The sequence below is a fragment of the Centrocercus urophasianus genome, unplaced genomic scaffold (genome assembly GCF_019232065.1).
Source record: "Centrocercus urophasianus isolate 14NV4802_14NV808 unplaced genomic scaffold, USGS_Curo_1.0 seq_30, whole genome shotgun sequence".
In the NCBI taxonomy this organism is placed as follows: Eukaryota; Metazoa; Chordata; class Aves; order Galliformes; family Phasianidae; genus Centrocercus; species Centrocercus urophasianus.
The window spans coordinates 5,768,871-5,796,508 of record NW_024884867.1 but is presented as its reverse complement, the minus strand read 5'-3'; the positions used below and the strand labels follow the sequence as shown (position 1 = coordinate 5,796,508).

General features: G+C 47.0%; 2 protein-coding genes across 3 annotated transcripts; one reads left to right on the top strand and one right to left on the bottom strand.

The window, feature by feature from the left end:
- The first annotated feature begins 57 nt into the window (after positions 1-57).
- On the top strand, positions 58-22,341 carry UBE3B (ubiquitin protein ligase E3B). Of its 2 annotated transcripts, none has more exons than XM_042829252.1 (28): positions 58-153; positions 673-858; positions 1,008-1,221; positions 1,306-1,426; positions 1,941-2,000; positions 2,326-2,430; positions 2,526-2,622; positions 2,946-3,031; positions 3,757-3,839; positions 4,802-4,907; positions 5,529-5,649; positions 6,304-6,481; positions 6,933-7,102; positions 7,798-7,965; positions 8,621-8,792; positions 9,539-9,657; positions 10,122-10,236; positions 10,653-10,752; positions 11,074-11,193; positions 11,525-11,701; positions 11,790-11,900; positions 12,014-12,151; positions 12,557-12,622; positions 14,282-14,340; positions 15,668-15,850; positions 16,265-16,376; positions 16,753-16,845; positions 17,286-22,341. In XM_042829252.1, the coding sequence occupies exons 3-28, from the start codon at positions 1,061-1,063 to the stop codon at positions 17,475-17,477; spliced, it is 3,213 nt and encodes a 1,070-aa protein (XP_042685186.1). In that variant the 5' UTR covers positions 58-153; positions 673-858; positions 1,008-1,060; the 3' UTR covers positions 17,478-22,341. The 2 variants fall into 2 exon arrangements, with proteins under 2 accessions (XP_042685186.1, XP_042685185.1); XM_042829251.1 differs by lacking the exon at positions 58-153 and adding an exon at positions 310-418.
- A 1,213-nt stretch (positions 22,342-23,554) lies between these two features.
- MMAB (metabolism of cobalamin associated B) lies at positions 23,555-27,618 on the bottom strand. The gene is made up of 9 exons (XM_042829092.1): positions 27,536-27,618; positions 27,262-27,323; positions 27,094-27,187; positions 26,948-27,005; positions 25,794-25,866; positions 25,305-25,402; positions 24,927-24,991; positions 24,469-24,528; positions 23,555-24,109 (listed from the first exon to the last, which is right to left on the bottom strand). Exons 1-9 carry the CDS (start codon positions 27,616-27,618, stop codon positions 24,022-24,024), a joined length of 681 nt encoding a protein of 226 aa, XP_042685026.1. The 3' UTR covers positions 23,555-24,021.
- Positions 27,619-27,638: the final 20 nt, after the last annotated feature.

The window sequence follows — 27,638 nt, the reverse complement described above, 5'->3', positions numbered from 1 at the left end:
GCTTCCTAAAGCGTTCCGATGCGCCCTCTCAGCTCTATCAGGCGGGGCCGGGCCGCGAGAGGAGAGGAGGCCGGAGAGCGGCGCGGCCCCAGCGGGCGGCGCGGCGGGGAACGGAGCGGGTTGGACTCGCTGAACCGTGGTACAACCGGAGTGGTGCGTGGGAAGGAGGGAGGGAGCGAGCGGAACAGTAAAGGAGCGGTGCAGGTTGCCGGCCGGAGCCGCGGCACGGACGGGGCTGCCGGGCTCGGCCTAACGGGCTGCCCGGGGCCCCGCTCGGCAGCGGCGGGCTCCGAGTCTCGGGAGGTCGGTCCGGGCTGCGTGAGGCCGTTCCCTGCTCTGGGTTGGCCCGGGGCTCCGGGTGCCGCTGTCCGCGGGGCCGCATCGCCTCCGCCGCGTTCTTGGGGGTGTGCGGGGGGAGGTAAGTGGGGCATATCGCCCATCAGCCGCCCTCAGCGCGAGCTGGAGCCGCTGGGCGGCTCGTGCCTGCGGGCAATGGGTGCCACGCGCTTGGCTTCCCTCAGATGAGCTCAGGTTCGGGTGCTGGCAGGGGTGGTGGTGGTTCTGTCCGTTTTGTCAGGCTCGGCAGCAAGAATTTGCCTTCCGAGGTTTCTTCATCCCTTTTATAGTGATCTGTAGGTCTGTTCTTAGTTACGTTAACTTTCTTGTTTACAGAGAATGCGTCAAGCTGGAAAGGAGAGCTGGAGCGAGAGGAGCAGATCACAGTGACTACAGAGCACTGATTGGTGCTCACTCGTTTACTTAGCTTTTAAAATCTGCATGCCTGCATTAGGGTGCAGAGTTCACTCAGATGATGTCCATGTAGATATCCGTGCTTTCCTATTGCAGACTCATTGCCAGGTAACTTGGCCTTTGCAAAGGCTGCATTTTGCCTCATTGGTTCTGTGCTGTTGAATACCCTCCCTCCCCCATTTAAATGTCAGATGCATGCAGTCCTAACATCTGAATCGCCTTTGTGTGTTTTCTTCTCTTTGCTTCTCTTTCCTCAGGTGCTCCCTGCAAGGATCGTTCCATTACGTTCACCTCTTGGTCAGTCATAAAGATGTTCAGTGCCAGCCAGTCCTCCAAAGCCCAGTTCCTGGACAAAGCACGGCAGGCCCGCGAGGAGCGACGTGAGCTGAAGGAGAGGGAGCGTGCTGCTGTGCAGATCCAGGCACTGGTCAGGAGGTTCCTCTGCCGATGTCACCTGCAGAAGGAGATCAGGTGTGTGGGGTTCTGCTCTCTGTGCCTTGTTCTGATCTGGAGAGGTGGGTTTGTAACCACTGCTTGTATTCCTCTCTTTCCTAGGAGAGAAGTGGAGGATTTCTTTGGGACAGCTGAACCTGGGGCAAGTAAAAGAAGTGCTCTTTCTGTCTTCAGAATTGCTAGGAAGCTGCTGTTTGTATTTAATCATAAAGAGGACAAAGAGGTAAGGTTTCTCTCTGATATTCTTCTTTCAGTGACGCTATCTAAATATATTCAACATGTTAATATATTATCTAGTGACCATGTAGGTACCTGCAATATATTTTGGCTTCAGAAATGTGATCTCTGCTCTTCTTGGAGGAGTCTGCCCATAGGTCTGAAATAGAAGAACCCTTGAATTTTTCAGTAGTGGTTCTGTCCTCAGGGCACGGGTTAACAGATGATTTTCCTGCTGACCCTGCCAGCATCAGTAATTGAGCAGTGCCTTGCAATCAGTTCTCCAGGCACATCCACTGTGGCAAATCAACAGAGATCTGTCCTGACACAGGCAGATCTTCTGCATTGCTCTGGCATGATGTGTAGATGAGCTTTCAGAGAATGAGGCATCAGTACTGTCAGTGGGGAATGCGTGTATGACGTTTGTTTTGATATGCAGCTCCCTCTGCCCAGCTGTTCCTAGTGCTTTTCCAGAATAGCCCTTACTAGTTAGAGCTAATGTTACCTCTTTTGTTTTGCAGAGATTTGAAAAGCTGTGCCGTTGTATTCTTAATAGCATGGATGTTGAGAATGAACCAAAGGTCAGCAGGATTTTGGGTGGGAGGAGAGGGGAGCTGTGTGTGGAGATTTAGGTTGGTGTTGTTTAAGTTATTTAGCTTTCAAAAGCTCCTGAGAACACCATGGTGAATGTTTGGACCGGTTCCTCCGAATTCCTCTGATGTTTTTACAGTGCCTTTCTGTGGTGGCTGGAATGCTTTGACCAAATGTTTTCTAAGAGAAATAACTTGGCTCCACTGCTGGGTTCAGTGGGGCCCTGAGGAGAACATTTGTTACAAATCTTCCTGGTAATGTATCTTGCCTATCAAATACTGATCACTGCTGCCTTTTGTGTCCTGCCTTCCTCAGGTGTGGTATGTGTCACTGGCACTCTCCAAGGATCTCACACTCTTATGGATCAAACAGATCAAAGATATTTTGTGGTTTTGCTGTGAATTTCTCAAGCAGCTTAAGGTAATTCATATTTTGTTTCGTTTGCCTGTGTCTAACAAAGCTGTAGTTTAGCACAGAGCTAATTGGGTTTATTATGTTGGTGTTTGTTATTGCAGCCTGACATCTTACAGGACTCTAGACTGGTCAATTTGCACCTCACAATGCTTGTCACTTTCACAGACACTTCTACCTGGAAAATCCTTCGGGGAAAAGGTTGGTGCATCCAGTTCAGTAAAGGCACAGATCTGGGGGTGTCTCACTCCAGTAGTATTGAGAGGATATAGGAATGCATACTTTGTGTGTTTGCAGGAATACCTAGATAAGGTAGATAAGTATAGTGAGGAAAGATGACTCTTGTAGCTTAAGTGTTTTACTGAGATTTGATGTAAAATACTGCTAAAATGGTTGCCTTTCAGATAGGGGAAAGCAATTGGTGCAAGAACAGTTTAAGCTGACAAATCACTTTGTAGCTTGTAAGAGAATAAGCAGTGCAGCTGTGATATTGCTTTAATAATGTCACTGTTTTAACCTGGAAGGTGAAACCCTGCGGCCTGCCATGAACCACATCTGTGCTAACATCATGGGACATCTAAATCAGAAGGGATTTTATTCCGTGCTGCAGGTCAGTCTCAGGCTGGTACAACTATGTCTCCTATTTACTGCAAGCAAGCCCCAGTTTTGTTCTGCAGTCCTTGTTCTGAAGAAGCTTTTATGATCTCTGTGTGATGGTGTGTAGGGGAGAGGCTGGATGTGAGCACTGCTGATTTCTGTGTGGTTGTATTTTTCTCCGGAGCAGTAAGGATACCAAAGACACAAGCAGATATACAAAAGGAGGTGTTCTTTTTGTCTCCACTGCTGAATCTAAATGCTACTTAATCATCTCATAATGAGATGTAGAGGGAGTTTATTCATAAAGGGCAAGGGCTCTCGACTGCTTTTTTTGCAAACTTTGCTGCTGACTTGCTGTATGAATTTGGTTTGCTTACTGTTCTACTGGGGAAAGGAACTGATGTCATTTTAATTATCTTTTAAAATGAGGATGATATTACTAAGCAGCTATGAGCCTTGCCTGTTAATTCTGAAAAGCCTGGGAACCCTCTGAGTACAGTTCTGGAGTTCTGAGTGGAGTTCTGGAGAAGCAAGAACAGAAGACAATCTAATTTGAGTCAAGTTCCTCCATATGCCATCATAAACCAAAAGCTCTTCTAGTTCTGCCCAACAACTGGGAATAACTGGTTTCTAGGTCTCTGTGTGTTCTTGCTCTGCTTTGAAAGTGAACACAGTCTTTCAAGAACAGTTACAATCTTTTTCTGAATTCTGCAGGCTTTAATGGTTGTTTCATTTCAGATTTTGCTAACCAATGGCTTGGCAAGATCCAGACCATCCCTGTCCAAAGGCTCTTTAACTGCCATCTTCTCTCTTGCATTGCGGTAAGGCAGCCTGAGCTGCTTGGGGTGAGACACAGCCAAAAGTCTCTTCATAGAGCTTTGGAAGTCCTGTCTCTCCCTCTCCATCTCTTTGTGCCTGTGAGGGTATTGTCCTGATGAAAGAGCAGCTTTGGGCAAATAGTTCACGTTACTGTCATCATTTTTCAGGTTGAAGTACTATTAAGTGAACAGTAAATGTTAGTGTAAGCCTAGACTTGAGTGCAGCTCCAGATCAGAGTATGGGATGTGTTTCTCTGTTGAAGTGTCAGAGGGGAATGGAGCTCTCTGGATGAGTGTAGTTGTGACTCTTCACAATGAATTGCTGATGCCTGTGTACCTGTTCCTCAGTTTGTAGGAGCAAAGTTTGCCCCTGAAACAAGAACCAAATGCAGGTTTTTGTGGTGGTGGTTCAGTCTGTTCTCCTGAAGAAGAGCGTGCTGCAGCTCTGACCTTGTCCCTGAAGAGCTCATGTCTTTTCACTTTAGCAGTCTGCAGCTTGTAACAGGCATTCTTTAAGACTTCAGTGATTCATCTGTCCCTGTTCCCTTCTACAGCTGTCACTGCTGGGTTTATGAATTTGTGATGTTCAGTGGAGAAGCAGTGGATGCTCTTAGATATGTTACTTAACTTCTGCCTAAGGAAAACATTATTTAATTACTGTCATCATGGCAGTAGGGAAATGGGAAACTTGAGAGGTATACTGCATAACATTTATAACTCTCTGGGTGGTGTGGATGTGCTGTGCAAAAAATACCTCATGCTGGGGACTGTTTGACTTACATTCTATTGTGTCATGATCAATTTTGTGAACTTGCTGGGGTAACAGAAATAAGTGAATTTTCTTTTTCCAATTGTGTTTCTTGATGAGAGTAGAATCAGCAGCCAGCCCTGAGTGACTCAGTTAGAAAGGCTGCTTCTTACTTTGCTCCATCGAGTTTCTTGCACTGAAGTATTTTTCTCCGTAGCCCTGTTGTTGCTGCACAGTTTTCAGACAATCTGCTGAGGTCCTTTCTGATCCATGTCATGTCTGTTCCTGCTATAATGACTCACCTTGCTACTCTAACACCTGAGGTGAGTGAGATAATAGTACCAACTATGCACTGAATGTCACACAGCAGCACTTGTCGTTCTGCTTTATCAGCTTTTAAAACAATACTGGCATTTCTCTCCCTATTTCATCTGTGTTCTGGAAGTGCTTGATCCTTCCACCCTCCAGGTGCTCAGGGTTTCTAAATACCACAGAAGTCAGTAACACCAGTGAGGTGTTGGACTGAACTGCCCTCGAATAAATGAAATACAAGTGAAGATCTGTGTACTACACACTTTGTATGTTTCTAATCTTCCATTTCTGTAACTGTGGGAGGGGACTAAACAGAAATCAGTCTGTTGCATGGCAGAGGTTCTGTGATGTAACTAGCAGGCTGTCCACTTAATCTGATTTCGTGTTGGCTCCTCTTGGTGCAAGCCAGTTTTGTGTGAGATGGGCATTCTGTGCCCTTGCAGACAGACAACTGAATATCTGCCTTCAACTGCAATGCGTCCTATTCAACTGCCAGGCTTTTAATTTCTTACTCTCCAACAGTTTTAACTTGCTGATCTAGAAAGAAAATCCAGATTACTGGTGGCAGATAAGGGATGGTTGCTCTGTATGGTTATGGCCAGCCTCACTCAGAGTTAGATTTTGTATTTCAGCGCCTGGCAGTGATGGAATCTCATGATCTTTTCCGCAAATTCATCACATTCCTGAGCCGTGAAGCGCAGTGTCGAGATGTCTGCGTGTGCCTGGAAGGAAGTCACACTCTTTGCTTGTTGGGTAAGCGCTTGTAAGACTTCATTTTGTGCTTTGAAGAGAGTCTTGAGCCAAATCTTCATTCTCCGCAGATCAGAGCTGCCTCAAGCTCACCATTTTTATCCTTAGGTAGTTTCTAAGTGATAATTGAAAATTATTTTAGAATATTGCAAGTGTGATTTAACATTAAGGATATTAGGAGGCCCTTACAAATGGAGGAAGGGTCAGAGTCCTGATCTTGTTTGCATGTCATCTTGTATACGTGTGAAATATTATTGTGAAGTATCATCTCCACTTTTCACCTGGATTCCAAGAAAGTCCTGTAGTGCAGCAGATCTGAATCTAATTTCCCTAAATAGATGTGCTGCTGAAATATTTAACTATCCGTTTCAGGAACAGTTGGAACTCAAGAATCCCCATAGCTGGAGCTTATAGTAGTTTGTAGAAGGTTTTGGTAGGATACAGATGAGAAGGCTGCAGGAGGGTGCCAAAGTGACATCCTGCCTTCATGACATGATGGAAATGGCTTCCTGCAGCGTAGCCTCTAGTCATTTCTCACAGTACTCCTCTTATGGTCTTGAAAATAGTTGTGTGTTCATTTTGTCTCTTTCGTCTGTCACCTCTGTCCTGCAGTATCTGTTCCTCTTCTAAGCCTTGCTTTACTGGTTGTTCTGCCAGGTAATCTTGTGTACTTGGGCTCCTTGAATGATAAAGTGCTTGAGGAGGAGACAGCTCATTTTGTGGGAGTGCTCATTCACATGCTCTCCTACTGCCAGAAGTATGTTTCACAAAAGAAATCCAATCTGACCCACTGGCATCCTGTTCTGGGCTGGTTTTCACAGACTGTGGATTATGGGTAAGAGAGGAGGACTTGATGGTGACAGATGATTAAGCTTCTCCATGTATTTTGTTATTACCACAATGTGTTGGGTTTTTTTTTTTTAAGCTGCAGAGTGTTTTGAGCTTTGAGATAAGCACTGTAATTCTACTCAGAATAATTTATCAGACATTTCAGGATATATCTGCACAACTTAAACTGCTCCATTCATATACAAACTATTACATGAGGAAGTTCAATTAGTATTGTCAGACTGGTAACAGTGGCTGTGCTGGCACACTTGATTTAGGACTTAGGTATCTTTTGTTCTCTCAAATATTTTGTTCTTTTCTTTTCCTTTCCCCCCCAGTGAGGACCAACTGCAGTGTGGGTGCGTGCTCCATTTTGACTGCAAGCTAAATGTATCAGCATATCAATGGTGTTTTATTCCAGCCTGCCTTCTAAGATGTCTCTCCGACTTTTCTTTTAGATTGAATGAGTCCATGCCTCTGCTGACAAAGCAACTGCAGCATCTCTGGGGAGTCCATATGATCCGCATCCTCTTCAGTGATGTGCTCAGCAAGAAATTGCTAGAGAATCAGGAAATAGCTCAGCTGCCAACACAGCCAGTTTCCCCTCAGAACAGCCTCCCTATGAAGAGTCAGTTCTGCAGGGTTGCTTTTGTGTCTACATTTGTGTGTGTGTTTCTGTCTCCCAGTCTCACAGGAGTTGGGCTTTTCCACTTAGCTAAAAGCTTTGAGTAATTACTTGCAGCAGCTGCTGCTGCTTAGGTGGGGATGTGATCTCTGTTATTTGTAATTCCTGCTCGCAGTGCTCTGTGACCTGGGGCAAGTCTCTTACTTTGATGCTGTGAAAATATGTGCTTATTTTAGCAGTTTTTTCTCATTGTTTTGCAAGTAGCTAAAGTGCTTACTGCATTGCTTAGTGCTTCCCAAGGCAAGATGGGGGAGGCCACCTTCCCAGGTGAAAAACAAGGTGAAGCTGGCCTGGAGGCTTGTGTTGCATGGTGATCCTGCAGAAGAGTATTGAGAATAAGACAGCTGTAACCTAGCAATTTTCCAGCTGCTAGCCATAGCTCTAGATTCTGTGGCTCATTAGTTCCTGCAGATTTGGTAAGGTTTCAGACTCAAGGGTAATGCCCCACTGAAACGTTCTTCTGCATTATTAGCAGCTGTACAACACGCTGTAAGAAAAATCCCCCCAAACCTACTGTCCATTGGTGACCCAGTTTGCTAAAACCCTCCATTGCAGGGTTACAAAACTGCTAAGGATAAGAAATGGTTTGGAGTAACTCCTATGTCCTGAGCCACTGTTTCATGTTCTTCCATCACCAGATCTTTTCAAGAGAGCTTTTCAGAAGTCTGCATCCGTGCGCAACATCCTGAAGCCTGTTGGGGGCAAGCGAGTGGACTCTGCTGAAGTGCAGAAGGTGTGCAGTATCTGTGTCCTGTACCAGACCACGCTCACAACGCTCACCCAGATACGCCTGCAGATACTCACAGGTCAGGGCACATCTGTGCTTTTCAAATCATGTAAAAAATGGAGGAAAAAACAGCATTTTCCTATTAAGTTCTGTTGACTTGTTGTCAGTAATACAGCTACCAACAGTTTAGTGGCTGGTTGGATGGAAGGCTTGCTCCATCCTGAATCGTACACCTGATCAATAATGTTCTTTAACAAGCATTAGCTCTCCAGAATACAAACTGAGGCACGTTTTCCTGTAATGAAACTTTGCTTGCTCCATATCAAATTTAAAACTAAGTCAGTCTTAAGCCTCACAGTATTAATCTTTGTGGTGGAAACATTGAATGTTTTCATACATTTTCAGGAACAAATTGCCTTCCCCTTCATCCATCTGGAGATCAGGTAAATGCTCCTTTGGTCTAGTGCCTATGGCAGAGGAGTGAGTCCAGAGTGGGAAAGGGTTGCAGAGATGTGAGCAGCTCATACCTTGTTAAGAGAGTCTTTCTGCTTTCCTGGTGTCTCCTAATGCAGGTGGGCTTTGGAGCCCAGTGTGATGCCTGTGTTCCCTTCAAGTAAAGGATTACTTTGCAAAAGGGTCTATCAGCACCAAGCTCTGTTTTCCTCTTTGAGCCTGCCTGAATAAGCAGGCAGGAAAAGCTTTACCGAGTGCACTTTATATTTTTTCATTGCTAGGCCTCACTTACCTGGATGATCTGTTGCCCAAATTATGGGCTTTTATCTGTGAGCTGGGACCTCAGGGCGGGTTGAAGCTCTTCTTGGAATGCCTGAATAATGACACAGAAGAATCCAAGAGGCTGCTGGCCATGTTGATGCTCTTCTGCGACTGCTCCCGCCACCTTATCACGTAGGTAGCAAGCAAAGGGAGCTCTCTGTATCTGTAATGTAAAACTCTCGTGTTCCTTAGGTTTCAAGAGGAATAATTAAGGTATTGCTGTCTTTGCATAAAGATAACAAGGTAGTGTAAAGCAGGAGGCTTCTTGAATGTAATCCTGAGGAAGGATTATGTTCAGAAGGACTTCCCCCATCAGCCTTTTGCTGCTTCAGGAGTGTACAGCTGGCTGAAGGGACAGCAAAAGACTATGGAAAAAGCAAGGGGGGGGAGAAATGTTCCTCCTACAGCTTATGGGCAGCAATTGCATCAATCTTGGTGTAGATATCTTTGAAGGATGGTGATACAGTGCTGCTGCAAGAAAGCTTGGCAGCTTACGTGCTTCTGTTTGCAGCTCTGTTGCTGTCTTGCTCATTGGCTTGTGCAGCACAAAGAGTGGGGGAAAAAGTGTGGAAAACTGCCCTTGCCAGTCAGTAGAGACTGTTTTGATGATGGAAAAAGCTCTCTGGGACTAGCCCACAGTTCCTTTTCGCTGTGGAATACTGCCTGTGCTTGCATCTCAGACCTTTCCTGCTGTCTAATGTTACAGTCAGATGTCAATCAAAATCAATAAACGAGGATTAGTTGTTTGTGCCTTCAGATTCTCATGGGTGTCAGTCATCACAGAAATAAGCTGCTGCTAAAGGATAATGTGCCTTTATGAAAATTTCAAAAGGGAATTAAATCAACACTTGTACATTTGCATTTGTTTTCTCTGATAGGATTCTTGATGACATAGAAGTCTATGAAGAGCAGATTTCATTCAAGCTGGAAGAGCTTGTTACCATCTCATCTTTTCTGAATTCTTTTGTGTTTAAGATGATCTGGGATGGAATTGTGGGTAAGTGCTTTCAGTAGCTCAAGTTGAAGATGCTAATAGAACAATATGCAGCATTAATTTTGGAATTGGAAGCTTCTGCTAATTACTCTGCACAGAAGCATGACGTTATGTGGCTCAAGGACATCTCCCAGTGTTTTGGTGTGCGGATGCTACTGTCATGCTTGGCACCAAATACAATGCACTCATCTATTAGAAAAGAGAATTTGTTTACCAGGCATGATGGGCATATTGGCTTTTGTCATCTTGCTAGAGTTTCTGAAAATACGTAGTGTCAATCTGCATGTGGATATAATTTGATCAAAGAAGTCTTTTGGGAGGCACAAAAATCTTACTTTCCTCTGAATGCAGCGGAGGTGAGAAGAAATACTCTCCTGCTAGTGAGGGGGAGATGATCAACGTGTTGCCTTTGGACACTCCTGTTACTTAGGTAGCCTGGCCATTGCTGCTTTCTTCCTTTTGTTCAGAGAACGCCAGGGGGGAGACGCTGGAGCTCTTCCACTCTGTCCATGGCTGGCTCATGGTCTTGTATGAAAGGGACTGCCGCAGGCGTTTTGCTCCTGAGGACCACTGGCTACGGAAGTAAGTGTCCCAGCTCACAGAAGGGGTCTTGTGCAGCTGTGTGCTTGCCCCAGGGTGTCAGCTTCCCTTTGGGAGTTTGGTTTGGGATCCTTTCCTTTGCATTGGGTGCATGTCATGTTGCACCTGAGACTGAGTCAGAAATACTTCCTGAATTGATTGCATTTAAGAATGCCCTTTCTCTGTGGCTTAAATACTCTGCTTCTCTTAGTGATTAGCTGCCACTTGTGGAAGCTGGTGCTTTGAAAAGTGGCTGAGTACCTAACAGCCTGCATACCTCTAGCCTTCCTAGATGTGTATGCCTGAGTACTTCAGTCACATTTGAAATCATTACAGGCTTCCTCTTTGTTCTACCCCCAGCTGTTTACCACACCTGGGCACTTCCCTGGGATCTCTAAGTCTGTTCCTTTTCTTGTAAGGGACCTCAAACCCAGCGTGCTCTTCCAGGAGCTGGACAAGGACAAGAAACGAGCTCAGCTGCTCCTGCAGTACATCCCACATGTCATTCCCCACAAGAATGTGAGTGGGATGGGGGAAAGGGTGGAGGCTGAGAAGATGGTGGCCTTGGACAGAAGGGACGTGTGTCCTGGGCATTTTGTCAAGTGGAGCTTGTGAATGAAATATTAATTAAATTAAGGTCTTTATCTGCCTCCATGGGGAATGAGGAGGCAGATCTTCCTGTTTGTAGTGAGTTAGTGACGTAGCAGCATTGGGTCTACCTGGGAATGGACAACAAAGAGCCAGATCCTACCATATATTAGGAACATCTGAAAGCCCTGCTGCATTGGAGGCTGAGTAGGATCCCTGTGGATGAAGGCTTATCTTTATTTTCTTTCTAAGAGGGTGCTGCTTTTCCGAAACATGGTTACAAAGGAGAAGGAGAAGCTTGGGTTGGTTGAAACCAGCTCTGCATCACCTCATGTCACACACATCACTATCCGCCGCTCACGAATGTTGGAGGTGAGTGATACGCCTTGCAACTAACAAGGCAGTAATTTGGCCTGACAAAAGGGGCTGTGAATATGTTTATCTTCTCTCAGGGAGACCCTGTGGGACTCCCCATGCAATTCTGCCTGCCTTTTCTTTATGAGTTGACGACACAGAAACTTGCTGGATCTTAATTCAGTTCAGACTAAGGCTTGGAGTTTTGACTAGGAAAAATGCCAGTCTTTTTGGACACCAAAACTCAATGATAAACATGGAGATTTTTGTGGTGTATCTCTATCTCCTGTGTCTGCATGTTTCACATGTCTTCCCACACGTTTGTCTTGGGGCTTTCTGGTCTGTTTAGGATGGATATGAACAGCTACGGCAGCTTTCCCAGAACGCCATGAAGGGAGTGATCAGAGTGAAGTTTGTGAATGATCTGGGTGTCGATGAGGCTGGTATTGATCAGGATGGTGTCTTCAAAGAGTTTCTGGAAGAGATAATAAAGAAAGTGTTTGACCCTGCACTCAACTTGTTCAAGGTACAGTGTGGGGCTGCAGATGCTGACTGTGATGACCAGCTGCAGGCAGAAGCAGGCTGGCTCACTGGGCTGTTATCTCTGTGTGCAGACAACCAGTGGTGATGAGAGGCTGTATCCATCCCCAACATCCTATATTCATGAGAACTACCTGCAGCTCTTTGAGTTTGTGGGGAAGATGCTTGGAAAGGCTGTATATGAGGTAAGCCAAAAGTGCTGTGCTAGGATATGTTTATTGTTAGCACAGTGCTAAACCAAAGACATCACACATAGTCAGCACGCAGCGTGACCTCTGCATGTATTTATTGTCTGCAGGGAATAGTTGTGGATGTACCATTTGCTTCCTTCTTCTTGAGTCAGCTCCTTGGACACCACCACAGTGTCTTCTACAGCTCTGTAGATGAACTTCCCTCCTTGGACTCTGAGTTCTATAAAAATCTCACTTCAATTAAGGTTTGAGCATTACTACTTCTGCTGTTCAACTCCCTTATCACTGGCTGCTGCTAGACTTGCAAATGCCTTTAGGATATTTGAAAAACATCCCAAAAGTAATAGAGCAGTGGAGATACTTGCTGGTTCTGAAGCAATATAACATACAGCTGTCCTGTTTTTTTACCAAGGCAAGCAGGGATAAAAAGGAGTCTGAAGGTGTAAACTAGGAATTATTGATCTCCATTTCCAGAGGTTTAGCCCCAGCTCTTGTACAGTCTCTCCATAACTTTGAGCAAGTCATGTATGCATTATGCTTCTGTGCCTGGTGCCTTCTGGGGTTCACTTAATGAGAGAGTGATACAGAAATGAGGAGCTGCTGTTCCTGCTGCTTAACACCAACTCCTTTGCCTTTCTCTGTTCCCGTAGCGTTACGATGGTGATATCAGTGACTTGGGCTTAACGCTGTCCTACGACGAAGATGTGATGGGTCAGGTAGGCTTTTAGTCAATGACTTTTGGACCTTATCTCAGCTCCTGTGCCAGCTGTTGATTAGCAGAGTTCTGGGTACTGATATTCTGAGTTCAGGGTCCTGGCTCAGGCAGCCCCTCTTTGTTAGATCCTAGTTGCTCCCTGTGGGACCATCTCCCTCACTTCTGGTTGCTGTTACCAGGAAGAGCTTCTGAAGTGTTGAAAGCAATCCTGAGGACTGATCACTGCCCACTGCTGTTGAAAAGCTTCTGATGATGGAATTGGCAGATTGTGAATGCGAGCAGTTAGCAGCAGAACTAGGTTTGACTCCTGAGCAGAAGTATCCTATCTTTTCTCAGTGTCCATAGGGCAGAGAGACTCACCTGCAGGCTGTGTGGCCAGCAGAAGGCATCCATTCTCTCTAATGAGCTTTCTGCCCAAACCTGTGCTTCACTGAGCGCTTTTCGCTCTGTGATTCTGGATATGTAATATGGATGCTTTATTTGGCCTCATCTAACCAAGGATTTTGAGGAGGTTGACTGATAAATGGCCTTGTTTGACTGCAGGTAGGACACAGCTCAGCTCTTCCTTTCTCAAAAAAAATGGCTGTGCTCAAAGGTTGGCTCCAATTCAGAGCTTGTCTGAACTCAGCTGTAGGATTCTGTGGCTTCATTCAATATTTATCTGTGGGCAGAGAATAGCTTTTTTTATTGAAAAAGTTTGCCCTCTGGCCCTTAATTTTTTCTAGTGCGAAGATTTTTACTTTTTAGTTGAAAAACAGTTTGTGTTTTTCCTATACAATGGGTTTTCTCTTAAAAAAGAATCTGTGTGAGTAGCGAGGAAATCTTTTTAATGTAACAGTTTCTGTGATGGAAACTTGAAGTTTGACAGTAAGGCACTTGGCCTTGAAAAGAAAAGTCTGTAGACCTCCATGTGAAGGTTTGATATGTGGTTGCACTTGTGCACTGGATCCTGTGAAGTTCTTCTCAGCCACTGGTGCTGTAGTAGTGATGCTGTGGGTTCATAGCTGGAAGACATGGGTAGGTAAGAATAAGTTGCCTTTGCTGTCTGTGAATTCAATGAGAAGAGCACTACTAGAGCTAAGCTAGCTCAGAGAGCAGTAAGTCATGGAGTGCCAATCAGGGGCATTTGAGCACCAGGCAGGATGGAGGTCCTTCCTTGCCATCTCGCTTTCCTAGTGTGCTCTGCTCCATGTTGTGAGTGCCCATCTGGAAGGACAGTGAACTCCAGGGAGCTCTGTCGCTCAGCAGCCCCAGGTAAGACCTGTGGAGCAGATAGCTCTGGGTTGGGCTGTTAGACCAAGCTTTGTGAAGGCTCTGAGGCTGTCCAGTGTCTGGACTGTGGGATGGTGACAGCCCCCCAGGGCTCTCTGAATTGATTTGCATGTGGTTCAGCAGTGATGGAGCAGAGGAGATGAGGCCTTCCTCAGAGCTGTGCTGGCGCTGCTGGTGGGAGAGCTGGGGAGTTCCCTACTGTTCAGTTGCTATGTTAACAGTTAAGCGAAACTGGTTTGAGGCAGAAGTGGGATTATTACTTAAATTTTAAATCCTACTGTTTTATTGTAAAAATAAATGTTTTATGGGGAGGCAACAGCTTAGCGTGACATTTCTTTCCATTGTGGTTCCAGGCAGTAATTAGCAATACAATCATTTCTTCCCTCAGCTTGTTTGCCATGAACTTGTTCCTGGAGGGAAGACCATTCCCGTTACCAATGAAAATAAGTAAGTACAGCAATTAGATTTTTAAGGTCACCACTGCAAAATACTTTATTCTAGTTCCTTGGGCTTGCATCTGGAATGAATTGAGATAGATTAGAGTAGAAGGAGCCCATAAATATCTTAATAGAATTTACTGGTTACAGTTCATCGGCAGAAATTGTATTAAATTCGATTTGCAAAATAGAAATTGACAATTTACTTCTTGCAACAGTGTTTCTGAGGTCAAAGGCACACAGTCTGTGAGATTCTGCAGGATTTAATGATGGTGATAGATGCAGACAGATGGATTCAAAGCAATTCAGGCACACAGTCGTGAACACAGAGGGCACAGATGCTCAAAGACACCTTGGAGCAGACAGATCTTCTCAAAATGATAACATGTGGCAGTTGTATAAAGCACTGTTCTTCAGAAGAGACAGTGGTGAATTCAAATGCAGTCGACAGTCGTACTTTAGACACAGGAAATCAGAGGAGACACAGAGCCCTGTAGCTATTTTCACAGATAACCAGCTTTTAGATAGTTATCATAAATGTCAACTCCAGAGCCTGAAAACCAAACCCACCTTTCTGTTCCCTTCCTATTTTTTTTTTCCTTAGCTATACCCTTCAGTGATCATAAATGCAAGGTAAAATACCTGGTATGCAGATGTGTGTTAGAGCTGGTAATCTGGGGTTTGTTCTCTTTAATGGTAAATGAAAGCTGGATCCTACCTGAAGATTCATCTTTGTTAGTGTGCTTTGCAATTGGATGTGCCCACAGTTTTTTCCTCTGAGCTCTTACTGAGGAGTTTGCATCTGAAAGGATCTTTCTGTGGCTTGTCAGGAGTCAGCTCAGGGAGGAAGTTGAAAGTCCTGTGTGATGCTGTGCTCTCTTACAGCAGAAACTTTGAAGCTTTTGTGCAGATGAACACACAAATTGGTAGCTGGGAGGGAGCTGTATTATAAAATGGAAGCAATCCAGGAGAAAGTTCTTTCTCTCAATGACAGTGAGGTTACCTTGCTGAAAACACAGACAACGTGAATGTGCCTTGGAGCTGATGAGCAGCAAGCTCTCTTGTTTTGGCTGGTGGTAAGCAGAGGAAGTCTGGTGCCTCCTTTTAATAAACAGCGCTCCTCTTCTTCTGCACTGCTGAGCTGAAGGTAAAAAATCTCCTCAGTGTTCTTAGTGTGTTAATCCCAGTGCAGTGAGGGCTCTGCAGAGCATGATCTGTTAGTCTTAAGGTACTGAAAAAAAAGGCCTGTATTTTCATCATAGCAAAATATTTCATAGTCTGAGGTGGATCTCTCGCTGCTCTGGCTCTTTGGCTGCCACCTTCCCTCTCGCACACAGGATCAGCTACATCCATCTGATGGCTCACTTCCGGATGCACACACAGATCAAGAGTCAGACAGCAGCGCTCATCAGCGGATTCAGGTCGATCATTAAGCCTGAGTGGATTCGTATGTTCTCTGCACCAGAGCTGCAGCGACTGATCTCTGGTGACAATGCTGAGATTGACCTCGAGGACTTAAAGTAAGTGACCAACCGAGTCAGCAAATCGAGCTGTGTTACTGTGTGGTCCTTTGGAGGCTTGCAGGAGACTGACCCGTTCCCAGCTAACTGTTTGTCCTAATGGGAATTACGAGCAGATGGAAAGAAATGGAATGAAAACTAAGTTCCTTAAAGCTAATCTGGACAAAGTATTAATGAATGCAAAAGGTCCTTTTCTCCACTGGCATGCAGTGGTTCCCGAGAGCAGAATTTCTGTCCTTTCCTCTGCTCAAGCACCCAGGAAGCATTTGTGGGGCTGTGTGCTGACAGCGTTTGCTAGAGCAGTGAAGCCTGACTCATGGTAGCAGTACTGATCCTTCCAGCACTTGTGTGCTGGCATCTGTGACCCTGCTGCTGCAGTGGGATGCAAACCTGTCACAACCTTTTTCTCCCCAGAAAACACACAGTGTACTATGGAGGCTTCCATGGGAGTCATCGGGTCATTATCTGGTTGTGGGACATCCTAGCCAATGACTTCAGCCCTGAGGAGAGAGCCATGTTTCTGAAGGTAAGTGCAGTCTCTTCAGCCCAACCTGGAATTCAGGGTAGTTGAGTCGGCGCTGTTCTCCTCCTGTTACCTGTTTTCTGCCCTAATAGAAGGAATATCAGAATGCTGAGTGCCTTAAAATTGACACCCTGCTCCCCTGGTGGGGGTGCTCTGGAAGCAGAGTTCTATAAATGCTCTTTTGTTAACATGAATAGTGCTGCATGGATGGCAGTTCTCAAAGGCTAGAAGAGCTGAGCACAAAGCTCATCAGTATTGTATGGTGGGGTGCTCAGATGCCAGTCTAAGCAGCTGTTTGCTGTGACTGCATCAGCCACGTGTCTGTTACAGCCAGGCTGCTCTCACTGCTGCTGTCTTTCACTGTCCATCACTTTTTCAGTTTGTTACCAGCTGCTCTAGGCCTCCACTTCTGGGCTTTGCCTACCTCAAGCCTCCATTTTCCATCCGTTGTGTGGAAGTCTCTGATGACCAGGTAGGCAGCCTGCTGGCTCGTGTTTCACGCATTCTTTGCCACGCTTCTGGCAGGCCTCTTTCCCTGCCCGGCCTCCTCATCTGTATCCAACCAGGAAATTAAACTATAAAGATGTGTATTCTACAAATGAAGGTGAAAACGGCCTTCCACTAACAGAATGCATATGGCTGTACCTCCCTCCTTCCCAACTCAGCAGCAGCTGGGCTCTTCATGCTTATTTGCAAAGTTGTGCTTTCTCCTCGCACATGACCTCCTCATGCTTCTGATCCTGTTCCACGGTGCCCCCTCTTGTGTAATGGCACTCGGAGTTAAAAGCAGCTCATTGCTAGCAGCAGAGGGGGACAGGGTTTTAGGATCTGGTTCTCCCTATTCCCAGCTCTGTTAGCACCTCCTTGCTTCTTATATATGCAAAACGAGCTCAGCATTTCTGCCCTGTTCAGGACACCGGTGACACGCTGGGCAGTGTGCTGCGGGGCTTCTTCACCATCCGCAAGAAAGAGCCAGGAGGGCGTCTCCCAACCTCCTCCACGTGTTTCAACCTCCTCAAGCTTCCCAACTACAGCAAGAAGAGCATTCTGCGGGAGAAGCTGCGCTACGCCATCAGCATGAACACTGGCTTCGAGTTATCCTAGTTGCCGTGAGCTGGACTCCACGACAGGGGCTCTGAGGGCTGCTGACTGCTGCTGGAGGTGGAGGCCTTCGCACACAGAGCGCATCGGCTCCGTGGGAGCTGACTGCTCGCTCGAGGGCTGGAGAGATGCAGCTGATCGTAGAGGTTTACAGGGAAGAGCTTCGGGGCTAGACAGGGCTGGCTCTTTTTGGGCACTCCTCCAGGATGAAGGAGGCGATGGGCCTGATCCAATACTCTTCACTTGACACCCACGTAAATCATCTTTAAAAGCAAACCCCGGGGGAGCATAAAAGGAACACTTAAAAGTGCCAGTCAGATTAGTGACCGTCATACCCTCAGCAGGCGGCTGCCTCTGCAGGAATATTTCTTTTTCCTTTCCCAGGAGATGGTCTGGTTTCTTACTGGGTGGAAGCCGATCAGTGAAACGCTGCACAAAGGCAGAAATGGGACCGAGCCCACAAGGAGACAAGCACAAAGCTGCAGTGCTGGATGTGCTGCAAACAGGCACTCGTTACTCAGGTCAGGTAATGCGTGAGGGCTTTCTGATGCCCTTACTCCATGTAAGGCCCTTGCATTTGTCTCAGAGAATGAACCACTAGCCCAGACTCGAGAAGCAGCAGGTTAAATGCAAGCAGATGGACCCTGCCATTCTCAGGAAGGCTTTGGAGCACTGTAGGTTAAGAGCTCAAGCAGCAGGCATGGGGGTCAGGGTGCTGAGCCAGCTGTGCCTCTGCCAAGCTCTTGCTAGAGCTGTGATTTGGACAAAAGGGGTTGTTGGAATTTGTTTGGGAGCAGAAAAGGTTTAATTTTATTTAGCTGGAAGCTGGCACATGGCTTGGGTAGCCCTTGCTCCCCAGCAGAGTTGCAGTGGGACGGGTGCCCCCTGTGCTTTCTGGAAGGGGAATGTGTCAGGCTGCCCAAAGCCCTCTGAAAACCTCTGCTGGCAAAGTTTCACTACTTTGGATGGAAGTTTCACTTTGTCTGCAGTCTCTTTTGTTAGGGAGATGTGTTGTTGTGAACCCAGACTTGGCCTCTGTGTAACAGCCACATTTGCTTTGTTGCCAAAGTCTTTGTTTTAGTTGCTTTGCCTCTTTCTGGCCTTATTTTTACAAGCTGATGTTTGCCTGTAACAGGCAGCTTTTTCAGGTTTTGTTTGTGAAAGAAAGGGTGTGTGTGTGTGTGTGTGTGTGTGTGTGTGTGTTGGGAAGGCGTGGAGCCTTTCTGGAGTTTCTACTGATATGCAGAGCCTCATCTGTCATGTCTCTGCAGCTTCACCTTCCTCTCCTCGGTGTGCTCAGCAAAACACAGAGAGAGGTTCCTGGGCTCTCTGGAAGGCCCTCTTAACCACCCTAACCACTGTGTGCTGCATGTCAGACCAGAAAATAATGGCAACATTCAACCCAGAGTACAGAAATGCCCTTTGCTTTATCTTTCTCTTTCTATATGGCATTAACTGATTTTCAGAGAAAATGGAAAATGGAGGTGCCTGGAAACGCATCTGGAAAGCAGCGTTGAGTCCTTTTTCTTAATCATCTCAGTAATAGAAAGCAGGACTGATTGGAAATGTTAGCGAGGACACAAATGTCTGCATTCCGAGAATTCAAGATGCTGGACTAAGTCCAAAGAAGATAAAGATGATGGCAAAAGTTGTTTGGGGTTGTTCTTACGTTGTTTCTGTTTCTTTCCTTAAAGAGCATTTCAGTGTTAGGCTGTTAACTGTGTGGCTGAGAGGCTTAGGCTCTGAGTTGTACCATCCCTAATTAAAGGGTAACACCAGATCCCTTTCTCTAGGATTCTCAAGGAAGGCAGTGATGGTTGTGTGAAAGGCTTTGAACACGATGAAGTAAAATCTTCGCTCCTCTTTTTTCCCTTTGTTCCTCAGGAGTACAATTCCTAGAAAAGATCTCATTGTGATCTTAGCCAGGTCCCTCCCAGCCTGGAAATATTGCACTACCAGACAGTACATCCAATTTTGTAGCTAGCAGATAAAACGTGATTGTGTAGTAAGCACCCTGGTGACCGTGTGTGCAGCAACAATATTTCTTTTGAGTAGCTGACTCCTGTACAACTGAGAGTCTTTAATACGATTTCAGCCGAGCAGAAGGCTGAGAACCATTCCCTGCCCACACTGCTGTGTTCTGTGCAGGTGTCCTTTGTAGGACAGGGATGGCTTTGCCACGGGAGATTAATGACTATTTTTTCTATAGAAGACTTGCTGCTGTGGAGACCTTGGTACATCTCTTGTATAAGCAATGCAAAGGAAAGAGGAAAAAATAAACCTGGTATGATGATTGGATGGCTCTTCTTCCTTTCCCCAGGGGTAGGGAAACCACAGGGTGTAACGTGTGGAGTGCACAGCAGAGTGGGAGCAGAGCTTTGGAGCAGCTCCTCTGCCAGCAGGCTGTGGAGTGGGCATGGAGGCTGCTGGGTGCTTGGGGATCCCTTTTTTCAGGCTGGTTCCTGGCAGACGTGCTCTGAGCCAGGCTCCCTGGGCACTGCCTATGTGGCTGTGACCAGCTCTGAGCCTGGAAGGGACCTGGCAGGGTTCCTTGGAGCAGGATTTCTAGACTATGTTTGGAGAAATGCTATGCAGTCTTGCAGGGTGCTGTGACAGCCCTTAAGGGGGTTTTGTTGTCCTCAGTGTAAGCAGGTGCTTGTGGGGCCCTTCATATCACACAGAGCCATGGCTGCTGGTCCTGCTTCCCCGCAGTGCTTGGGGCAGCCCCGTGGGCTCTGGGGCTCAGCTGGGGCGAGGGCTCAGTGGGAGCATGGCCCAGGGCTCCCAGTCAGTGTGCAAGCACCATTGTTTTGACACTGAGGCATATGGCACCATCAGAAACGGCAAAAAGAAATCTCACAGCAGATGCTGTGGAGGCAGAAAGCTGGCAACAGCCAGGCAGGCCTGCAAAATGCCTGCTTCTACGGCACCGAGAAGTGAGCATGAGCTTGTCGGGGCTGGTTCTGTGCACAGTGAGGTGCTGGGACTGTGCACATGGGGTATGGAGCCAAGCTGGATTGCTTGACCTGGGATAGTGCTGGAGTCCCCCTCTCAAGCAGGGGCATATTTGGGGAGCAGACAGCTTTTCTTGCTGCTTCTTGCATCCCAAGTCCATGAGTTGCACTGCAGCCTGGTAGCTCCTCCATCTGATAGTGCTGTGCTCTGGGCAGGGTCTGGCTGTGTGTTCAGGTGGATGGGCTGTATTGGCTCCCTGCAGCACTGAGCAGCATGAGATGAAGCATTCCTTACAGCTTAGTTCTGACTCATTCCAGATGACTTTTCAGGAGCAGAGGACTTGACCCAATGGCAGAGGTGTCCCTTTTACATCTCCAGCTTGACAGAAGCAGTGCAGTGTGGCTGTGTACACCCCAAGACTCCCCCCCGTGGATGCAGCCCCAGTGCATCCCTCGGTGGGGGCACACGCATGCACCAGCCCTTCCTTCTCTGTGTTAGCAGAGGGAATGCTGCCTTGTATAAATTTACATACAACTTGGCAAAATGTATGTTTGTGTCATTTCTGCAAGAGCAGCAGCCGGCTCTGCTGCTTGCACATTGTGGTGGTAATAGAGGTGTTTGAGTTATAGTGAAACTTATTTCATTTTACAGCTCCTACAGCGTTAACAGATGTACAGGCGTCTGATCCAATCATGCAGCAAGAGATTTTGGGGCCAGTTCTTCCAGTTTTGACAGTATGTAAGCTAGGAGCAGCCATACATTTTACAAACAAGAATAAACGACCCTTAGCAACATATGTCTCTGCTGGCAGTTCCAACGTACTCATAAATAAGGAACCCTGCTAGGCAGGAATGTGTCTGGGCTCTGCAGACGGTCAGCACGGACACAGCATCTGCCTTTCTCCCACTATATTAATGAGGTGCAGGCACTGGAATCCCTAGGTTGCATGGCCACGTTTGCTGGGTGGGATTGAAGGACTTTGAAAAAGCAAGCCCAGCACTAACACTTTACTAGTTTTAAAGCCTGTATTTAATTGCAATGATTCTTTGCTCACCTGTGCCTTCTCTTGCTAGGCTCTGAGGCATTCCTGCCTGCTGTCCTGAGTGCTATCAGCTGCCAGCTGGGCCACACTAGAAGCTGGTGCAAAAGCTCCTGTATGCAGCATAACGGCCAGCAGCCCCTTTGCTACAGGCAGGTGCTGTACAACCTGGTGCTGAAGCACTGGGCAAACACTGCAGGCTGAAAACTCACCAGAAGCAAAGTGTGGTCTCTGTGGAGCTCAGCTTTGCTGAGCTGTAGCTGCCCACGTGGCTGGGATTGCTCTCAGCCTGAGTTCTCCCAGTTTCTGAATTTGAGCCCTGTGCCTGCTTATCTGGAGAACAGAGGCACCCCACACACCAGCATCCCTCAGCTTCAGCCGTGCAGAAACAATTGCACAGACCTGTTAGGGTACAAAGAGAGAGCTGGAAGCTGAGTGAACCCTAATAAATTTAATCTCTACATCGTCTAAGAGCGTGGTAGCTAAATTTATTCCTCCCTGCACTCAAAACAATGCTAGCTTTGGTCCCAAAACAGTAGTGAGATTTCTTCCCCCCAGTTGGAAAAAAAAAAAAAAAAGAAAATACTATAAATCCATCCTGGAGCTGATTTATATAGCATTCATGAAGAATTTATATTGCAAAGAATTTTATTCAATTAAACTTGAAAAGCCTGGAGATTCTTAAGGTTCAATAGTGATCACCGAGACAGAGCTATCATAAAACTGGATGGCCTGTCTGGAGCAGGCATTGAGAAAATGTCTGATGTGACATTGCAGCTGAAGGTACAGTCCAAAGCAAGAGCATTTGTCATTGGGATGTGTTACAGGCTAAGGTTTGGAAAATTACTCTGTGAAAAATGTGCATTAACAATAGCCATGAAATATGTGTTTTAAAAGAAAAAAGGTGAATAATGAGACGGCGGTGTCTGTTAGTGCTGGGTGTTCTTCACACTGACCCCCTTCTGATTAAGAGGTTAACACAAAAGCCAGAGTCTCTTTTGGGGGGCAACTTCAAAGTTGTTCCTACTTAAAATAATGGAACAGTGGAAACCGTGTGACTTCAAAGCTCCCACCACCAAGAGTGCCACCCTTACAGCAGGACAAGCACCCTTAACCTGTGCAATCACCTCGCAGCCCCCTGCCCTGTGATGCTCTTCCTTACAAGCAGAAGACTGTAACCAACGTGGCTCACACACATCCTTCCAGATTACCAAGCTGTAAGAGACTTGGACTTCAACTGTAATGTCTGGCTATTCTGTATACAGAGTGAGTAGCAGGGTGTTAATGCATTCACTTGGCTGTAACACACTTGTTTACACACTGAGTATGTTTTTTGGCAGTCCAATCCATCAGGAAGCTGAGAAAGCTTCCAAAAGAGCCTAACATTCCTGAATTTTAGTTTGCTCTGTATCGTGTAGATTGATACCATTACATCTGCCAAAAAGGGCAAGTGAAGAAACAATGCAACAAAGCGTGCAGCTGTTCTGCGAGATGAAGCCTTCAGCTGACCTTGATGAGCTCCAACAGAGGATGTCTTCTGTGTTGGAAATACTACTGTGATGTTTGCAGCCAGCAGCTCCAAGCTTTAGGACACCTTCCAATGCCCTCTGCTGAATGCTCCACAGGAGTGAAACTCCTCAGAACGTTCATAGGTCTGAGATATGAACACCTGTAGCTACTGGCCTCTTGCTTTCACCTCTCACTGCATCAGCTGAAGCTCCAGGCCCCTCATCACAACCCCAAGCTGGTCTCAAGGGGTCTCTGTGTGCTGGGAGGGGCAGCCCTGCAGGGACTCAACCCCAGCTAACTAAGCAGATCTTGCCTGCACACGACCTGCAGGATTTGGCCCTTCCTCTTTTAATCCTGTTCTACACAAGTGTGTTCCTGGCAGAGGATGCGTGGGATTGCCAGCACAGACACATTTTTCACGTGCATAAAGAGAGACAGCCAGAGCCAAAGAATTCTAAGTGTGTTCCTGTAAATCTACACAGCTCAGCTTCAGCTAGAGCTGATGGATTGAAAGCAACTTAAAAAAGAAAAGCAAGCTGGGCTCAGTATTAAAGCATGACAGTTAAGGGCCCTTTGGTACAAGTAAATCACATTTATTATTTCAAAGCTTGTGGACAGAGTTCCTGAATCTCAGCACAGTACCTGTTCTGTATGAGCATTATGACTTACAAAGGAAAGCTGATTGTTTTCTTTTCTTCATACCTCAGAGCCCTGTCAAAGTCTTTCCACAGAACCTGCTGCTGCCCAGGGAAATTAAGACAACTCCAGAAATCAGCTGGAGTTATTAGAAGTCTCCTGTCTCACCTCTGCTCCAGGGCAAAGAGTAATTCTGAAACCAACACCACTGTGTTACTGAGAAGCCTAGTGAACAGAACAGCTGTATTCCTTACAGCATTTATGAACAAGGTCCTGATCATGTTAACTGGAAGTCTTTGGCAGCTCACATTCCCAATTCAGGCTTGCTCTCTTTCCCATCCATGCCTGGGGAAAGCACTCTGCTGGATTTAATTTCCCAAGATCTACAACACAAACATCCCATTCCAGTTATGGTTCTGGCTTTGTATATATTTTCTCTTCCTTCCCTTCCTTCATTGCAGCATAACGTGCCAGAACGAAGAGGTAGTCGCTCAGTCTGTAAACCAAGGGAAAAGCAATGAAACTGCCTCTCACATCAGGTGTAACCAGCAGCACGCAGCTGTGCAACAAGGCACGTTACAGCACAAGAACTGGAAGTAAAGCAAGGCAGAAAATCCACGCAAGAGGTGATTGTAGTCTTAAAGCAGAAAGTTAATTGGCTGCCCCCTCAGCACCCCAGTAGTCTCTGCAGACACTTACAAGGCCATGCAACAACATGCAAAAAGCTGCTTCTTCAGATTTCAAAATCTAGAAGGTAAACTCCTTGAAAGGTGAAGCCCCACAGTTTTACAATGAGTGAGGGAACAACACCAAGCAAGCTTCAGCAGTACAGAGAAAGGAGATGGATTTCTTTACCTGTTTAAGTATTTGGCCACATTTGGATCTGCTTCCCCTGCTTGTACTAGAGGAACCACACTAGGCAAGAAAAGGAGTTTCAGTTTATTTATCTGGCTAGCTGTGAGCATCCTGGAGCATCAGACCTCACCACATTCTGCCTGTCAGCATGCCAGCTTTCATACCTTCTCACCTACAAAGTATACGTAGCAAACGGGATACTAGCTGAATACAGATGCATCTCTACACAAACCTGTCCTTTCTGAAGTTCTTGGCTCATATGAACCAGTCCAGGGGAGGAAAGAGAGATTTAGGTTTTTTTGCTGACTGCACTCTAGGAATTTGACTAACACAAACATGCAGAGCTGAGTGCAGAACAGCTATGGTCAGTTGCTGTGGTTGTGACAATTTGCTCTTGTTGTAACAGTATGATCACCTTCTGTCCATTTGGTTCAGTTACACTAACAGCCAACACTCACCACCTCTCAGCTCTGCGACAGACAGCTCGGGAAAAATGGAGAGCAGCACTGCTTTTGCCTCCTGACTGAAACAACAATGAAACAGCACATCAGTGTCTGCTAACAACAGGTAACCATGCACCTTATGCACCTTACTGTATAATTGCAGCAAAGCTTATCACATCTCACACACGCACAACTAAATGCTGCATTACGTGGCAGAAGGATGGAGAAATTTCACTTGACCTGTTCCTTCTCTCTGCTTTCCTTGGTATTTGTCCACACAAAAAAACAGCTTCACAAGCTGTTTTCCCCCAGCTCCCAAGGCAAACAGTAAAGCAGATTTACCCTAACAAGGCCAGCCTTCTCCTGTCAGTGAGTGGCATAAGCAGTACCTACTGGCAAGATGAAAGCTCTAAGCGGAGGAAGCTGCTCTGAATATCTGTCAATCCACTTCTCCAGCTCCAGAACAGGCTCCTCACTAAAAGATGTTCTTTCTACAGAGAGAAAAGAAAAGTCAGCTACAAGAAATGCAGGAGTCATTCAGCCTACAGATAGGGCTCTACTTTCACATTTCTTAGACCAGCAAATCTTGAGAACGCATCCGAAAAAAATCATCTTGCTGGATCAAGTCCAGCTCCCCATTCGGCAGCTGTGGCTGCGTGTCAATTTTGGGGCAGTGCCCCAGGGCAGCTTACACTCGGTGACACAGATGCAGCAGCAGCAGCTTGTGAGACCACGTGCTGCTCATTCAGCACCCACACACGTGGTGTGGAGCAGCCCTTGGGCAGCTCTGATCACCACCCGCTGGAAGAGCCTCCCCATCGCCAGTGTGAGATGCACTGGATGCAAGAACTGTTAGCCCAGGAAAGGAGCTCTGAGGCTTACTTAAGTGAGCTTCCCTGGCTGAGGAGAGAGGTGTTGCGATGTTGGAGCCCACATCCTGCAGCATACACTGGACCTAGATGTGGCAATCGAGACAAAAACAAGAAGTGCTTCCATTATCCCTTGATTCTCCAGTACAACCGCAGCGAGCTCTGGGAGGCGACAGCTGGTTGTGCTGATTAAAGAAGATCCTACCCTTGTTGTTCATCATCCCCAGCCTGCTGGCAGGAGGGATCAGATAAGTGCTCCCTAATTGCTTTATGAGAAGCCAGATTACCACGTGCACTCGTTTTCACTGGCACATTAAGCCACCCTGGCTGACTGTGCAGAGAGCAGGCCAGGATGTGCTCATATAATCCCTTTGCTGGTAGAACACCAAAGCAGTAACCTCTGAAGGAAAAGCAGTGACAAACAGTTGGAGACAACGCTGGCTTGATGGCACAGCTGTTTCCAAAAGGAGCATCTCTCCATTACATGAGATATTTCAGAGGCAACTTAGTAAAGCTTTGTAAGATCTCTAATTAGCTTCTTTTGAGTTCCTCTCCATAGCAAAGCTCATTAGTATAACCCACACACTGCAACAGTGGGAGCTGTCTCCCACCATCACGCCCACATGGTTACATTCCCATTTCAAAACTGAGGCTACATGAAAAACTAAACTCATGCCTGTGACTGCACGGAGGAACAGATCTGGGTACACACTGTCTGAACCACAGAATCACCAAGGTTGGAAAGGACCTACAAGATCATCCAGTCCAACCATCCACCCATCACCAATAGTTCTCGCTAAACCACGTCCCTCAACACAACGTGCAAACGTTCCTTGAACACCTCCAGGGTCGGTGCCTTCACCACCTGCCTGGGCAGCCCATTCCAGTGCCTGACCACTCTTTCAGAAAAATTAGCAGTATTTCCTAATGTCCAGCCTGAATCTCCCCTGGTGCAGCAGAGCAACTGCCCACAACTGACCTACTTGATTTACTACCATCCTTTCTGGCTAAAAATGTTTACTCCTTAGAGAGCAATCAATCACGGCACAGAGTCTAGACGCTATTTTAACACGCAATACTAGGTTAATTCAGTTCCTATGTGTCAACAGGAGTATTTAAGAATACGTGCAGTCAGCACAGCGGGTCAGGCCTATCATCAACACTCACCTTGTGAAGCTGTTCCACAAACGCATGGCCCTTCTCACTGCTCAGCTCACTAGCAAGCCTGCGAGCAGAGAAGCGGGTTTAGCTGGAAGCAAAGCCACAGCTGTGTGTGTGTTATTCCCTGAGCAACGTGGGCTATCAGGGCTCACCCGATGGCGGAGCTCAGCTCATCCGTCGTCCCCAGAGCTTCAAAGATGCGGTCAGCCTTCGGCCTCCTCTCCCCAGTGAAGGTGCTGGAGAAGCCTTTGAGAAGCGCCCGGGTCGGAGGCTGGCAGCCGTGCGGCGCCCCGTGCTCCCCGCTGCCTGCTCAGCCTTACCTTCATCTCCCGTCCTCGTGTAGATCCTGGGGCTGCGGGCGCTGCGAGGGCCTCGCTCAGGGCTGCGGAGAGACCCAGGGTGTGAGGGCGGCACGGACACCGAGGGGGAAAAGGCGTCGAGGGGCGAGGGGCGTGCAGGCCCCGAGGGGGCGCTGGGAGAAGGCCGGGAGCACCCAGGCTTCGAAAGGAGCACAGCGCCGTGGGAAGGCCCAGAGCGACCGAGCCCTGAGGGCACCCTTAGCCCGGCCCCGCGCTCACTCACTCACTCACTCACCCGCCCGCTTTGCAGCTCCGACCTCGCCCCGCCAGCGCCCACAGCGCACTGCCCAGCCCGCGCCCCGCCGCCCGTCGCAACATTCCTCCCGGCCGCCGTAGCC

Excerpts from the sequence above, each read along its gene's own strand:
- MMAB (XM_042829092.1), bottom strand. The coding sequence starts at position 27,618 with ATGTTGCGACGGGCGGCGGGGCGCGGGCTGGGCAGTGCGCTGTGGGCG. Across the intron at positions 25,403-25,793 it reads AGCCAGGGAAGCTCACTTAA|AAAGAACATCTTTTAGTGAG; the intron begins GTAAGCCTCAGA and ends TTCTCTCTGTAG. Across the intron at positions 24,110-24,468 it reads GTGGCCAAATACTTAAACAG|ACTGAGCGACTACCTCTTCG; the intron begins GTAAAGAAATCC and ends CTTGGTTTACAG.
- UBE3B (XM_042829252.1), top strand. The coding sequence starts at position 1,061 with ATGTTCAGTGCCAGCCAGTCCTCCAAAGCCCAGTTCCTGGACAAAGCA. Across the intron at positions 9,658-10,121 it reads GATCTGGGATGGAATTGTGG|AGAACGCCAGGGGGGAGACG; the intron begins GTAAGTGCTTTC and ends CCTTTTGTTCAG. Across the intron at positions 14,341-15,667 it reads CCCGTTACCAATGAAAATAA|GATCAGCTACATCCATCTGA; the intron begins GTAAGTACAGCA and ends TCTCGCACACAG.